At 49.0% G+C, this 13,513-nt stretch overlaps 1 protein-coding gene across 1 annotated transcript in view; it reads left to right on the forward strand.

Annotated features, from left to right (window-relative positions):
- LOC115947376 (collagen alpha-1(VII) chain-like) overlaps positions 1–13,513 on the forward strand; it is a 96,405-nt gene that overhangs the window by 8,158 nt on the left and 74,734 nt on the right. The window contains exons 6-18 of the mRNA XM_034062895.1: positions 1,010–1,170; positions 2,280–2,409; positions 3,829–3,945; positions 4,456–4,611; positions 4,864–4,980; positions 8,034–8,180; positions 8,358–8,477; positions 9,092–9,250; positions 10,130–10,258; positions 10,982–11,131; positions 11,545–11,682; positions 12,125–12,271; positions 13,203–13,322. Of these exons, the coding sequence (XP_033918786.1) occupies positions 1,010–1,170; positions 2,280–2,409; positions 3,829–3,945; positions 4,456–4,611; positions 4,864–4,980; positions 8,034–8,180; positions 8,358–8,477; positions 9,092–9,250; positions 10,130–10,258; positions 10,982–11,131; positions 11,545–11,682; positions 12,125–12,271; positions 13,203–13,322 (1,791 nt within the window). The remainder of the gene's footprint in view (positions 1–1,009; positions 1,171–2,279; positions 2,410–3,828; positions 3,946–4,455; positions 4,612–4,863; positions 4,981–8,033; positions 8,181–8,357; positions 8,478–9,091; positions 9,251–10,129; positions 10,259–10,981; positions 11,132–11,544; positions 11,683–12,124; positions 12,272–13,202; positions 13,323–13,513) is intronic.

Below are 13,513 nucleotides of genomic sequence, written 5' to 3' on the forward strand. Positions count from 1 at the left end.
AGGAGCTTTAAAGTTGCTCCAACCTAAACCATTCCATGATTTTATGAAGAATCACAGGGGAGCTTTAGGGGTTGGATGACCCTCGAAGAGCAGCCAGCTCATGGAGCATCTATTGCCTCGGAGCAGTGGTCCTGTGTGTTTGTGTCTGCATCTCTATGGTTTGTCTTGTGATATCAGATCCTGAAAGTCTTGCAGATGGTTCAGACAAAAAGAGCAGCTATGGGCTGAGGCAGCATTCATGCCTCTTGGGAGCTTTCATGGTGGGCTTCTCGCACAAGTCAGGGCCTCAGAATCACAGAATGGTTTGGGTTGGAAAGGGTCTTAGGATCATCCAGGTGCAATTCCCTCCCATGGGCAGGGACACCTTCCACTAGACCAGGTTGTGCAAGGCCCTGTCCAACAGAACTTAATTCCTTACAAAATATGTGAAGAGCAGCCAAAGAGATCTACAAAGAGATCTAGATCTGTCCCCTAAGGGGATATTGATATTGGAGTCAATCTGGAGGTGATGGCAACAAATCCCTGCTCTCCTCTTGGCACACAAAACTCATGAGAAGATGAGTTAAATACTTGTGGCAGAGTCTGGGAGAACTTCATCAGAGTCCTTCAAGGGTCTTCTTTTGCTTTTTCTGTGGTTCTCTTCAGGGCTTCCTGTGGCATCTCATGTAGAGTTCAAGCTTTCTGGTACCCTGGTGGCAGTAAGGAGAAAGGCAGGAAGAACTGATGCCCTATACATTAAACAGGTCTTCACAGGAGGAACGTAGCCAGAGCCAGTTTTGTTTTCCCTTCTTGGGCTGTCAAGCAATTTGCCAAGAGAAAACTTGGTTGTGTGTCTTTGGCCTTGAAACAGATCCCAGTGCCCCTGTGCTCTCAGCCTAAGTGAGTGTCATCTATACCTAAGGCTTTCTCTGCACTGAATGTGTTGATTCCATCCATGATCAGCTTGCATATGTACAACACTGCTACCATCCCAGTCCAAACCAAAGGCTTTTCTTCTCTCTTTTTACAGCTGAGAAGATCACTGGTCCCCAAGATCTGCGTGTCAGTGAGCACAGCCACAGCTCACTGCGCCTCACCTGGATGCCAGCTACAGGGAGGGTGATGGGGTACCATGTCCATCTGCATCCCTTGATGCCTTCGGGACAGCCGGTTTTGGAGGACCAGCAGCAGGTAGAGTTGCATTCCCACTTTTCAAAGCACCAATTACAGGTCCCAGTGTTCAGGTTTAGTCCTCTGGTGAGGCTGCTGGTCGCTAAGCCTGATCAGGAGATGGCATCATGTTCCTCAGCCATCCTTAGTCACAACCCAGTGCATTAGCATGGATTCCTGAAGCTTGAAGTGAAGGTCTATAGATAGACCACTGGATTTACAGATGTATTGATTGCTCTTGTGGTGAGGTGGAGTTTCTTGGAGTGACAGGAAAAGATGGGATGGAAGAAGGATATGGCATGAACTGGCACAAACTCCAGTGGGATTGATAGGAACAGGTCAATGGGGCACTCTCCTTTGTTTACCTCTGTGATACCACCTCTCAAATAAGCCCATCCAGCTTCCCTACCAGCATCCCCTGTTCCTCTGGCTGCCAAAGTTGTTCATCTTGGTAAGATCTCCATGGGTTTTGGGTTTGTCATGTCCTTGTGTAAGGGATGCTGCTGTGTGTGCCAGCTCACTTCAGTATTCAACTTGGCCACAGCACAATGTTTGAGAGCAAGATTGAAGGATAGATGTATGCCTAAGAGCTTTGATTCCTAATAATAGAACAAAGAAATGAAAGCATCAATTATTAAGGTTAAGAATATTTATTCTATTAATTATTAAGATTTAACAAGAATGATCATCTTTGGCTGCTTCAGAAGCACATAAGAATATAGTGAAAACACAGACGTTATGTCTCCACTTCTCTTACCCTCAGGTTACATTGAAATCTCCCTCTATAAGCTTAAAAGAAACTTTCTTTGTTAAAGGTGGTTGTTTTTCCTCCATGATCTTCCAGGGGATTGTGACCACCCTCACCTTTATATCCTTGTCTTTATGGAGTTTTTCAGGGCTATCCCATGAAACCCACTGTTGGCAATGTCCTGTGTCAGTCCTGTGTCCATTGTGAACCTGGATATCCTTTGAGAATCGCAATGTTTCAAGTTAGTGCATTTTAAGAGGCTTATGGTCATGGAACTCACCTTGCACTATATGTGAAGCCTTGTGCTCCTAACCTGTTGCCAACATGGGGCTCTTCTATGGTCATGGAGGTGTAATGATGTCCTTTGTCCCCTCTGTGACAGATTGTGGTGGATGGTGACAAAAGCACCGTGCTTGTGACTGATCTGAAACCCAGCACCAAGTATGTTTTCAAGGTGAGGGCTGTCTATGGAGATGCCCTTGGGGAGTCAGCAACTGTCAAGGGGAAAACAAGTGAGTGTCTCTTCTGCAGTCATCTCCATGTGTTCCTTGTCTGTGGGCACAGGAAAACTCCCTCCCAAAACCGTGTATGCAAAGAGTGAGGGATGGATGGGTAAGGAGGGGTAGGAGGAACATCTGTGTAGATGTCCATGGTGTGGGGTGAAGAGTTGTCAGTGGGTGCAGAGTAACCCATTTTAAAGCAGAGGGTGCAGCCTGCTGGATAGCTCTCATCCTTTCATTAAATCAGGATTTAATGAATCCAGGCTGGGGTTCAGTTCATGTAACAGACATGTACCTGGGATGAGAAAGCTTTTGGAGACCATAAGTTGAGAAACAGAGACATGAGTTTATATGGAGACAAGTATATTCTAAATACCTCATTTCACAAGTGGATGGTCCAAAAGGTTTGGGTTGGCACGATCCATGCTCCTAGAGCTTCATTTCACTCAAGTTAAACACCAAGGTGGTATGATCATGGGCTTTAGGAAATGCCCCAAGCACTGATGTCTGGACCAATGAAAGTGACGTAGGGTTCTTCTGGCTTTTAATCTGCCATGCCAGCTTCCTTTGCTGTCACATGGCTGGCTGTAATGACAGGGTTCTTGGAAGCAAAGGAGCAAATTCATCCTTGGCCAAACCCAGGAGTGTAAAACACTGGGTCCAGTGTGATGGATGGAGCAGGTTTTGTCCCAGAAACCTCTGCACTGATTTGACAGGGTTTAAGAGTAAGGGGTGGCTGATTCCACTCCCTGGTTTGGATGAAGCACCAAATCTGCTTTGCCAGAGGGGTTTTGAAAAGAATTATTCCCTTTTTCCCTTGTCTTTTGTTTCTTCCCCACCTCCTGCAATGTCTTAAGCTGTTTGTCTTCTTGAGGGACAATCTCCAACAGGACGAATAAATAAAGTGTCTGAATGGGGTTGACTCATGTGGACTTGCCAGGAATAAGATTTAATGTCTTTATGGGTGGAAATAAAGTAATTTGATCTCTTCTCTTATTATCCCCAACATGAAGCCAGAGGCAGAAGCTATAAATCTGTCTGCCATGGCTGGCTGGACCAGAATGGGATCCTCATTATAAGAGTGGCATCCATAGGTGCAAGTAGTGTTTGATTCATGTGTCCTTGCTCAGTCTGCATGCAACCACTGCAGAGTTTTCTCTGCTTAGGAGGGAGTGGGTAGATAATTCAGTTCCAAACACCATTCAAAGAGGAAGCATTGTACTTTAGAGGGGTTTTAATCTCACTTCTCAAGTGGACAAGGGTTTGGTAGAGGGGGAATGGTGGCTTTTAAGGAGACCACATGGAGAATTGGTGCTATTCAGCTTTGTATCTCACTTCCCTTGAAGACAAAACATTTCCCAAGGCTCTTTGCCATGGTACTTTATCCCAGCACTGCCATATCCATTTCTGCCATGTTTTTGTACCCCAAAGCCCCTGTGCCTCCAGTCACTAATTTCCGTGTGATAGAAGAAGGACTTTACAGCTTGAAGGTGGCTTGGACACCTCCACTGGGCAAACTGGAGGGCTACAAGATCTACATCCCCAAAGGTGAGTTCAGGTTGGATTCTTTCTCTTGGAGTTTGCTATAAAAGGAGCATTGACCCAAGGACACAAAAGGTGCCACGATGGACCACAAAGCTCCTTAGTCCAGGTTAGGCTCTTCCAGACAGTGTGGTTCCTCCAAAACAGGGTAGAGTTCATTGAAAGACTTTCTGTTGAAGAGCAAGGTAGGGATGATGCTGAGGATGCCTGGTACCCATTTGCACTGTCACATCCAGACCATGGATGTTTTTCATGCTCTAGTGCCTGCTTTGGTGTGGATGGGAGTGAGTTCAAGCCTTTCATATGGTTCACACTTACCTCTGTGTGATCTGGAGGGCTGAAACATAGCCTTCATATATGTTTGGATATAGCTGCAGGCAAATCTCAGCAGCATCACATGGGTTGGGGGACTTAAACCATGCACTTGAACCTGCTCCTATGCATGGTTTTCATAACTATGGGATGTAGAGAGGCAGTGGAAAGGCTTCACTATCACTTTTCTCCTTGACTTTGCAGCCAACAGACCAGGAATGACCTACGAGCAGGTCCTGCTGGGTGATGTCTCTTCCCATGTGCTGGATAACTTGCAGGAGGATAGAGAATACAGCATCAGCATCTATGCAGTGTATCCCCAGGGGCCAAGCAAGCCTGTGGCTGCTGTGGGGAGAACATGTAAGTGGTTGAGGCTGTGGTCCTTTCATGCCCTGGGTGCTGTGAACACCCCTTTGTTGTTGATGAGCACCTTACTATTGGTGAGTGCTGCAGCTACATGTGCATCAAAGGGGCAGTGTTCAACTGATCCCTAACTCCAACCTTCACATGCATAGACCAGGACACCTTTAAACACCATTAACAGCACCACTGTGCTCTTGTGCTTGCCCTCCACAACTCCACTGACAAGTTTGTTCCCTGTCCTCCTTCCAGTGAAGCTGTTGCCTGTGAAAAGCATCTTGCTGCAGAATGAAACCACCAACACTCTCCAGGCAAGGTGGAGCCCTGTCCAGGGAGCAACAGGATACAGGCTCACTTGGACATCAGCAGGTAAAGACACAGGGATGGGGTGCATGCATCAGTGAGCAGGGGGATGAAGAAATGGGAGCTGTGAGGTCCTCAAGGCACTGGATGCACCAACACATTCTTTGTCCAGACACACAGTTAAGAAGCTGGAGGGAAACACATTTTTGGGGGTCCATGAATGAAGGAGTTAGAATCATGGAATCAGCCAGGCTGGAAAAGACCTTTAAGCAAATCCAGTCCAACCCTTACCCCAGCACTGTCAAGGCCACAACTAACCCATGGCACTGAGGGCCTCGTCTACACAGTGTGTGAACACTTCCAGGTTCCAATCCTTACTCCATCCTCCTGGCAGGCACTTGGAGGGAGCCATCAGGTCCCCCCTGAGCCTTCTCCATCTGAACCCCCCGGGTCCCTCAGCTGTTCCCCATCTCTCTTGTGCTCCAGGCTCTGCACCAGCTCCATTGCCCTTCTCTGGCCCCGCTCCAGCCCCTCAAGGTCTCTCTTGTAGTGAGGGGCCCAGAACTGAACACAAAAGCTGTTGTCTGTACATGGGGATAAATCAGCAGCTTGAAAGCAAGAGCTGTGTCATGGATGTAGATGATGAACTCTGCCATGGATGCGAAGATACTGCTCTGGCTCTGCATTAAGGCAGCCTAATGGGTATTGAGCCTTTTAAACATGGAATTAGTGCTGGATTTACTGGACCTGAGCAGTGTTGGAAAGGGTTAACAGATGGATTGAAGCTTGTGAATTGCTCCATAAAGAGCAGCACATTACACAGCCCCTGACCATATGGCTTACCCTGTTTGGAGGGACAGGTATTACATATTATAGACTGGAAGTGCCCATGCTTGTTGCTTTTCCCATAACTCATCCTTACTCTCAGGCACACTTTGCTATTTGAAGGCAAATCTGCCTCTGCAGCTGGAGCTTCTCCCATGCCCTGAACCTAAACATGTTTTCAGTGCTGGTGTGGGGGAGCAGGAGTTAGAAATTCAGGTTTGATGGTGTGTTTTGGCCTTGGGAGATGGATGTTTCTGTGGTTCAAAGAGAAGATGGGATGTCAGGACACCTGGGCTCCATCACAGGCGTTGAATAAACAGCACAAACCCCTCTGGCTCAGCTCCTCTGGTTATGAAATAAGGAGACATCTCCCACCAGGGGAGGGAGGATTAGCTGGAGAACAGCTCCAGAGGACATCAGAAGGGAAAAATGTTTAGAAAGAAGATATAAAACTGCTTTTATTGCTTTGTAATGAATATCATTATTCATTATATGAATATGACAGGGCCTTGAGCAACCTGGACTAGGAGGAGGTGTCCCTGCCCATGGCAGGGGGCTGGAACTGAATGAGCTCTAAGGTCTTTTCCAACCCAAACCACTCTGTGATTCTATCTCTCCAGTAAAACCATAGCACACCCCAAACTTCAGTCCTTGTTTGATACCCCAGCTAGAAATGGAGCACGTGTGCTCATCCTGCCATGTCTTTGCAATAGGGACATCCCTTCTTTGAGGGGACAGTGCGGGACATCCTCAGATGAAGCAGCAAGAACACATCACCCTGTATTTGCTCTTCCTGAGCAGCTCTTTAACCTGGTAGCACTTCACTACAAATCCAGGGGTGGCAAAACCCCAAGGAGCATCCCACCCTGACTGCTGGGCTCTTTGGGGTCCTTCTCCCCTGCTCCATCCCATCCTGGGCCTATGCATTAGGATGCAGTGGTGTTGGGATCCAGGAAGCTTCTGCCCATCCCTCCACAGCTGTCCCAGTCACTGGAGGGGGTTGATTTTTCTTCTCTCACTTTAAAGACAGAGAATGGCTGAACATAAACGGCTGCTGTAGGGAGAAGGCCCATGGCTGGGATGGGAAAGGGGGGATGGGGCTCAGGGTGCTGGTGGAGCAGAAGATGGGGACATGGCACCCTCCAGTGACCAAACTGCAAATGGCAGCTTCTCCCCAAAACCCCAACGTATGCTCCTGCACGTCTCTGCCAGTCTGAAACAGGGTGTGATCACAAGGGATTGGGTTTTAACTCTTTTCCTGCCATACTGAGAGGTTTAGCTGAGTAGTTCCAAGTCCACAACAGGGATATACCGTATGCTAGAGCATCTCCCATGTGAAGACAACCTGGAGAAGAGAAGCTGCATGGAGACCTCAATGCAGCTTCCAGTGTCTGAAGGGGGCTACAAGGATGCTGGAGAGGGGCTCTTCATCAGGGACTGAAGTGATAGGACAAGGGGTGATGGGTTCAAACTGAAACAGGGGAAGTTCAGGTTGGAGATAAGGCAGAAGCTGTTCCCTGTGAGGGTGCTGAGGCGCTGGCACAGGGTGCCCAGAGAAGCTGTGGCTGCCCCATCCCTGGCAGTGTTCAAGGCCAGGTTGGACACAGGGGCTTGGAGCAGCTGCTCCAGTGGAAGGGGTCCCTGTCCGTGCAGGGGGTGGAACTGGATGGGCTTTAAGGTCCCTTCCAATACAAACCAGTCTCAGATTCTAGGATACCAAATGAGAAAATGTCTTTTTGGGCATGAGTTGCCTCCAGTGTTCTGCAGGGAAGGCAAAATAACTCCAGCATTGAGTCATCCAGGGCTGGGCAGGGTGTGGACCCTCTTATGGGACTGCTCACAGACCCCCGTGTGGCCATTTGTGTGCTGCTGCCTGATTTATCATCCTTGGCCTGCAAAGCCCTGAATGGCCTTGATCTATTGGTGATCTGCCCAGGTGGCTGTGGGTTATTTCTACCTGCTTGTACTTTAGCTCTTCTTCCAAGGGTTGTGCTTAGGATCATAGAATCAACTGGGTTGGAAAAGACCTTTGAGATTATCAAGTCAACTGTTACCACAGCACTGCCAAGGCCACCACTAAACCATGTCACTAAGGGCTGCCCTTTCCCCACCATCTTTGGCTTGAGGACCTTGGTGGCACACATGCAACCAGGAGGATGCTATTGAGCTCAGTGCTATTGAGTCTCACACATGGTGTAGTTCTCAAGTGGTTGTTTGCATGATTGCTCATTGCCCTCCCAAAGAGACCCAAATAGGGTGACCCAAAGGAACCCAGATATCGTTTCCCTTTGCAGAGGGCAGCATCCAGGATGTGAACCTCAGCAGCACCTACAACTATTACATGATCCAGGGGCTGCAGCCTGGCACAGAGTACACCATCACCATCAACCCCATCTTTGGGGATGTTGAGGGACCAGTGGTGAGCAGTAAAGCAATGACAGGTGAGTAACAACCCAAGCAGACATGGATGGGGCTGGCAGCATCCAGCTGGCATCATTTGTTGTCACCACTCTGCCTGTCATCTGGTGCAGAAGGAAGTCTGGGTCATTATAACTTTGGGGGGCCACTTAGATGCTGTTGGGACCTTGATGCAACTGGACACCTCTGCTCCCTTGCAGTGGCATCAAGCACAGTCCAGATGCTGAAAGTGAGCGAGATATCCATCAATAGTGCTCTGGTTTCCTGGGACTCAGTTGCTGGGGCCACAGGGTACCGAGTGGCTTGGGGTCCCACACCAGGTAAGATCCAGCTCTCCTCCAGCCTACATCACCTCTATCTCCATCTGTAGCATGAGACATGAGGCACTCAACAGTGGTGGATAAAGGGGCACAGATGCATCTCATAATTGCTCTGAGCAGCCTCTTCCACAACTTCAGGCTATGATCTGAAACCAGAATGGACTTGAGCTACAATGCCAGAGGCAGGGTGCCTGCAGAAACTACATTCAGCTTGATCCTGGCCCAACAAATAGAGTCTTACACCACCTTGCCTGGTCCTCAGGGAACAGGGGGAGCAGATCATCTAGCACAGGAGCTTTGCAATGTCCTGCAGATGCTGAGGAGAGGCAGAGCACATGCCCATGTTAATATGGGCCCTGGATATGGTAGCTGGTTTGGTTCCTTTGGTTCCTCTGAGCTGGTTTTGATCCTTTAGCCGTTCAGATTCCCAAATAAATAGCCATAGGAAAACTCTTGCCCCAGTGCACACATGGGTGCTGTCCTTCAACTAAGGTTCATCTAAGTTGGAGATGGACTGCCAAAGAAAGCATGGTATCTTTCCCAGTGTGCAACAGAGCTGCTCTCCAGACTCTTCAGTCTTCACCCATTCCTATTTCATTTCCTCTCTTCCAAAGAGTTCTTTGGCAAAGACCGTCCTCACCAGCTGGCCCTCAACAAGTCAACCACAGCCTTCACGCTCCGCAACCTGGCCCATGACACCGAGTACGTGATTTCCCTCTATGTGCTTTTTGGCTCAGTGGAGGGACCAGGGATCACAACTTCAGCCAGGACATGTGAGTGTGGGCAGGACCTTCTAGTAGCTACTACAGCACACAACAACTCTTCCATCTCTGGTTCAACCTTGGGTATCCCTTCAAAGGTCTTAGACTGTACTTCCTGCATGCTGCTCCCATCAGCTTCCCATGCCTAAAGGGGCTACAGGAAAGCTGGAGAGGGGCTTGGGACAAGGGCCTGTAGGGACAGGCCAAGGGGAATGGCTTGAACCTGCCCAAGAGAGGGGAGACTGAGCTGAGCTCTTAGGCAGAAGCTGTTCCCTGTGAGGGTGCTGAGGCGCTGGCATAGGGTGGCCAGAGAAGCTGTGGCTGCCCCATCCCTGGCAGTGTTCAAGGCCAGGTTGGACACAGGGGCTTGGAGCAGCTGCTCCAGTGGAAGGGGTCCCTGCCTGTGGCAGGGGTTGGAGCTGGATGATCTTAAGGTCTCTTTCAACACAAACCATTCTAAGTTTTCCTTTCATGTTTAGCAACCCTGGAACACAATACGGAGTTAAGGGGCTGGCCTTCATGAATAAGAGCACAGGCAAACACTGATGTTCAGCACCCGTGGGAGCTCTGGGCAGATGTTTCACCCTGCAGACAGTGTGAGGGCACTGGGGTTTGGATCTCACATCTCCCTGGATCACTGTACTGCCTGTCCTGGGCTTCTAGAGGTGTTCCCATCTGCATCTAGAGCAGAATGTGCTCCTTGATGCCAAGGGAGGCAGGATGTGCATGTGTTCCCCAGCCTTCAAGCAGGGTGTGATGATGAGACACTGAGGACAAGCAAAGATACCACCTTTAACCCTTTTATATCATTTTGGCCTCATTATACTGCCAATGAGGAGCCCCAATTGCACAATAGTCAGGGCACTGTCTAATGCTGTCCTCACCTTGCAGCTCCTCTTGGCTATGTGTCCAATTTCAAGGTGATGTCCTACACCAGCACAAGTCTGTCTATAGCCTGGAGTGCCACAGCAGCGGCCACCAAATTCAAAGTCACCTGGAGCCCTGTTGGGGCAGGCAAAGGTGAGCAGAGAAAGGGTGAACAGAAAGGTTGCATGTGTCTATGGCTGTGGTAGACATCTTTCCAAACTCATTTACTGCCTGGGGTAAGAAAGTGATCTTACTATTGGGAAACATGGGCCTCAGCCTGCACCCACTGGCAATGGCACCTTCTTTCCTTGTATTAATGTTCTTCTATTTATCAAGATAACCCCCAAGTTTCCGAAGCAGTAATACAGCAAGGAATGGATGTTCTCACTACAAGAGAGACTTTGGGGAATGGCTGAGGGACCTGGGGGGTTCAGATGGAGAAGAGAAGGCTCAGGGGGGACCTGATGGCTGCCTACAAGTGCCTGCCAGGAGGATGGAGCCAGGAGGGGCTGGGCTCTGCTCCCAAGGAACAAGGGGTGGGACAAGAGGAAACGGCCTCAAGCTGCACCAGGGCAGCTTTAGATGGAGCTGAGGAACAATTCCTGCCCCACAGGGTGCTCAGGCATTGGAACAGGCTGCCCAGGGCAGGGCTGCAGGCACCGGCCCTGCAAGTGTTCACACAGCGTGGAGACGAGGCCTCAGTGCCATGGGTTAGGGGTGGCCTTGGCAGGGCTGGGAATGGTTGGGCTGGATGAGCTTAAAGGGCTTTTCCAACCCAATTGATTCTATGATTCTTTGATTCTACTTCTTTTGGAGGGGATGCCACTGGCCTCACTGCAGAGCTACGAGGTCTGAAACATCCCTTTTCTTTTACAGAAAACCAGGTTGCCAAGTCTCAATACCTGGGCAGTAATGTGTTGTCTTATCGGATCAACCACTTGCTGCCCAACACCCTGTATAAAGTCAGTGTTCGGGCTGTCTTCAGCAAGGCCGAGGGACCAGAGGTGACCCTGACTCACCGCACAGGTATGTCCTGGTGGAGCAACCCTCTTTGTGCTGCGATGTAGAGGTTGGATTCATGGTCTTGTGCATTGCACACTGATGGTGAAGTGATGGTGGAGCAGCCCTCGTAGCTGGTAGCAGTAATCTATGGCTCTTCCCATGAGCAGGAGTGGACACATCCTTCTGGCATGTTAATCAGGACCCATCCTTGGCAGTGTTCAAGGCCAGGTAGGATGGGGCTTGGAGCAACCTACTCTGGTGGAAGGTATCCCTGCCCATGCCAGGGGCTTGGAACTGGATGATCTTAAGGTGCTTTCCAACCCAAACCAGAAAGTAGGTGTTGCATAAATACCCAAATCTTTCTTCAGGGCCATGAACCTTCTGTTGTGTAACTTGAATGGTTACTTCAAACATCTTACTCTGGATCATTTTTCCAGCATCTTCTGGGGACCTCAACCCCATTCAAACCATCCAGGATCTGAGGATTACTGACACTGGCATAAACAGTTTGAAGCTGTCTTGGAAGAGGCTTCCTGGAGTAACTCACTATAAGATATCCTGGGTGCCATTCAGTGGTAAGCAGCCTGGTCTCTCTGTCAGGTGTGTTATAAGGACAGAGCACAAGGAACTCCAAAAATAGGAGCTTAGATGAGCTCATTCCTTTTCCCACAGATGATCAGGGCAGATGAGAGCCATAGTGTTTGCAGAGGCAGGTTGCAGTTCTGTCACTGAACCAGGTTTTAGTCACTAACAATAATATCCATTAGACATAGGCATAGCTGGGATTTGGGAAGTCAGAGAAGCATATCCCTTCCAGCAGCTCATGTGATGCCTTTGTGACCAAATCTCTTACCTCCCTGTGCCTCAGTTTCCCCATATGCAAAATGAGCTCAGACACTCCTCCATGGCCAAGTCCCATAAGCTCTGTATGAGGAAGCTGCTGTAATAATGATTGTTAATAGGAATTACCTTGTCTTTCCTATGTACACTGTGGGGTTTTGGAACATCTCCTCTCAGGTGGCTTGGAAACCTCTGAGCTGGTTGCAGCAGAGACAAACTCCTTCACGATCTCCAGACTGAAGGAGAACACCACCTACACCATCTGCATGTCTGCAGTGATCAGGGGAAAGGAAGGAAGCCCCACGCTGCTCACAGCCAAAACCTGTGAGTATGGGACCGCTGGATGGGGACAAGAGCACCTCTCACATATCTCTGTGGGGCTGTCTCTTCCTAGGGGCTATGATGGGAGATGAGGATGGAAAAGAGCAATATTGGCTGATAGACACCTTATTACTTCTCAGGTCCTACTAGGAGCATGTTAGAAGACATGCATTGGTCCTTTCTTCTTGTTCCTGAGAAAGCAAGGGGCTTTGCCTGTCTTCCCCTGTCAAAAACCACTGTGAAATGTTACTTCTGTGACCCATTATCTTGGAGTTATCTCTTTAGTCATGATAGCTTGACCATTTCCAGTAGAAAAAGGCAAACGTCATTCATGATGCTGTGGCATCATGCGACCTGCTTGATGCTGCAGATGAGATGGTAGAGAGGGTCAGGGGAGTAGATCCAGTGCTGTGGCATCCAGGAGCATTAACATTTGGCACACATGAGCGGTCAGGATCTTAATTTCCCATCCCAACAGTTCAAATGTCACAATCAGTTTAAAAAACACCCAGGCAAAGATCTGCCAACAGTTACTTACTAAAACCCCACCAGTTCCCACCAGTTGAAGATCTGATTTGATCCAGCTTTCTGGAAAGCACTGAAGTGCTGCAGGGTTCTTCCTCATACCAGCAACGTGGTGTTTTAGGAGGTAGAAGGTCTCCAAAGCTGTTTGCAGGCTAAGATGTGTTTCCTGGCACACACATCTTTGCACTCTAGGGTAAATCATCGAAGATTCACCAACAACTGGAGCTGAGAACAAATGTAGCTGAGATTTGCTTCATGTTCATCATTTCTATCTGGACTTTTTGTCTTTGATTTCAGTGGAGTCAGGATTTGCACCTCCCAAAGGATGAATCAGTTTCTTTCCAGCTCAACCCAGCTTTCAGTGGTAGCTTCTGCTCACCCTAAGCTTTGTTTCTTTCTCTTCCAACAGTGGATTTACCCAAAGTGACTGAGTTCACAGTGCAGGAGGCTGCAGAGACCAGCATTGTGCTGACTTGGAGGGCTGTTCCTGGAGCATCCATGTACATGTTAATGTGGCGCTTGTCCTCAGGTAATGTGGTTTTGGTGGGGGGAAGAAGGGTGGCTTGGAATTTGGTCCCCTCCTGTGTGAGCTTCCCCATGACCCAGGGGGATTTGAGGATGGAGCATGGATGTATCTGGATTGCCCTCTGGTCTGTACCTGGTCTTGGAACCAGCTGATGCTGCAGAAGGTGCAAGTGGCAGGTATTAGCTAGGAAACCT

The sequence above is a fragment of the Melopsittacus undulatus genome, chromosome 5 (genome assembly GCF_012275295.1).
Source record: "Melopsittacus undulatus isolate bMelUnd1 chromosome 5, bMelUnd1.mat.Z, whole genome shotgun sequence".
In the NCBI taxonomy this organism is placed as follows: domain Eukaryota; kingdom Metazoa; phylum Chordata; class Aves; order Psittaciformes; family Psittaculidae; genus Melopsittacus; species Melopsittacus undulatus.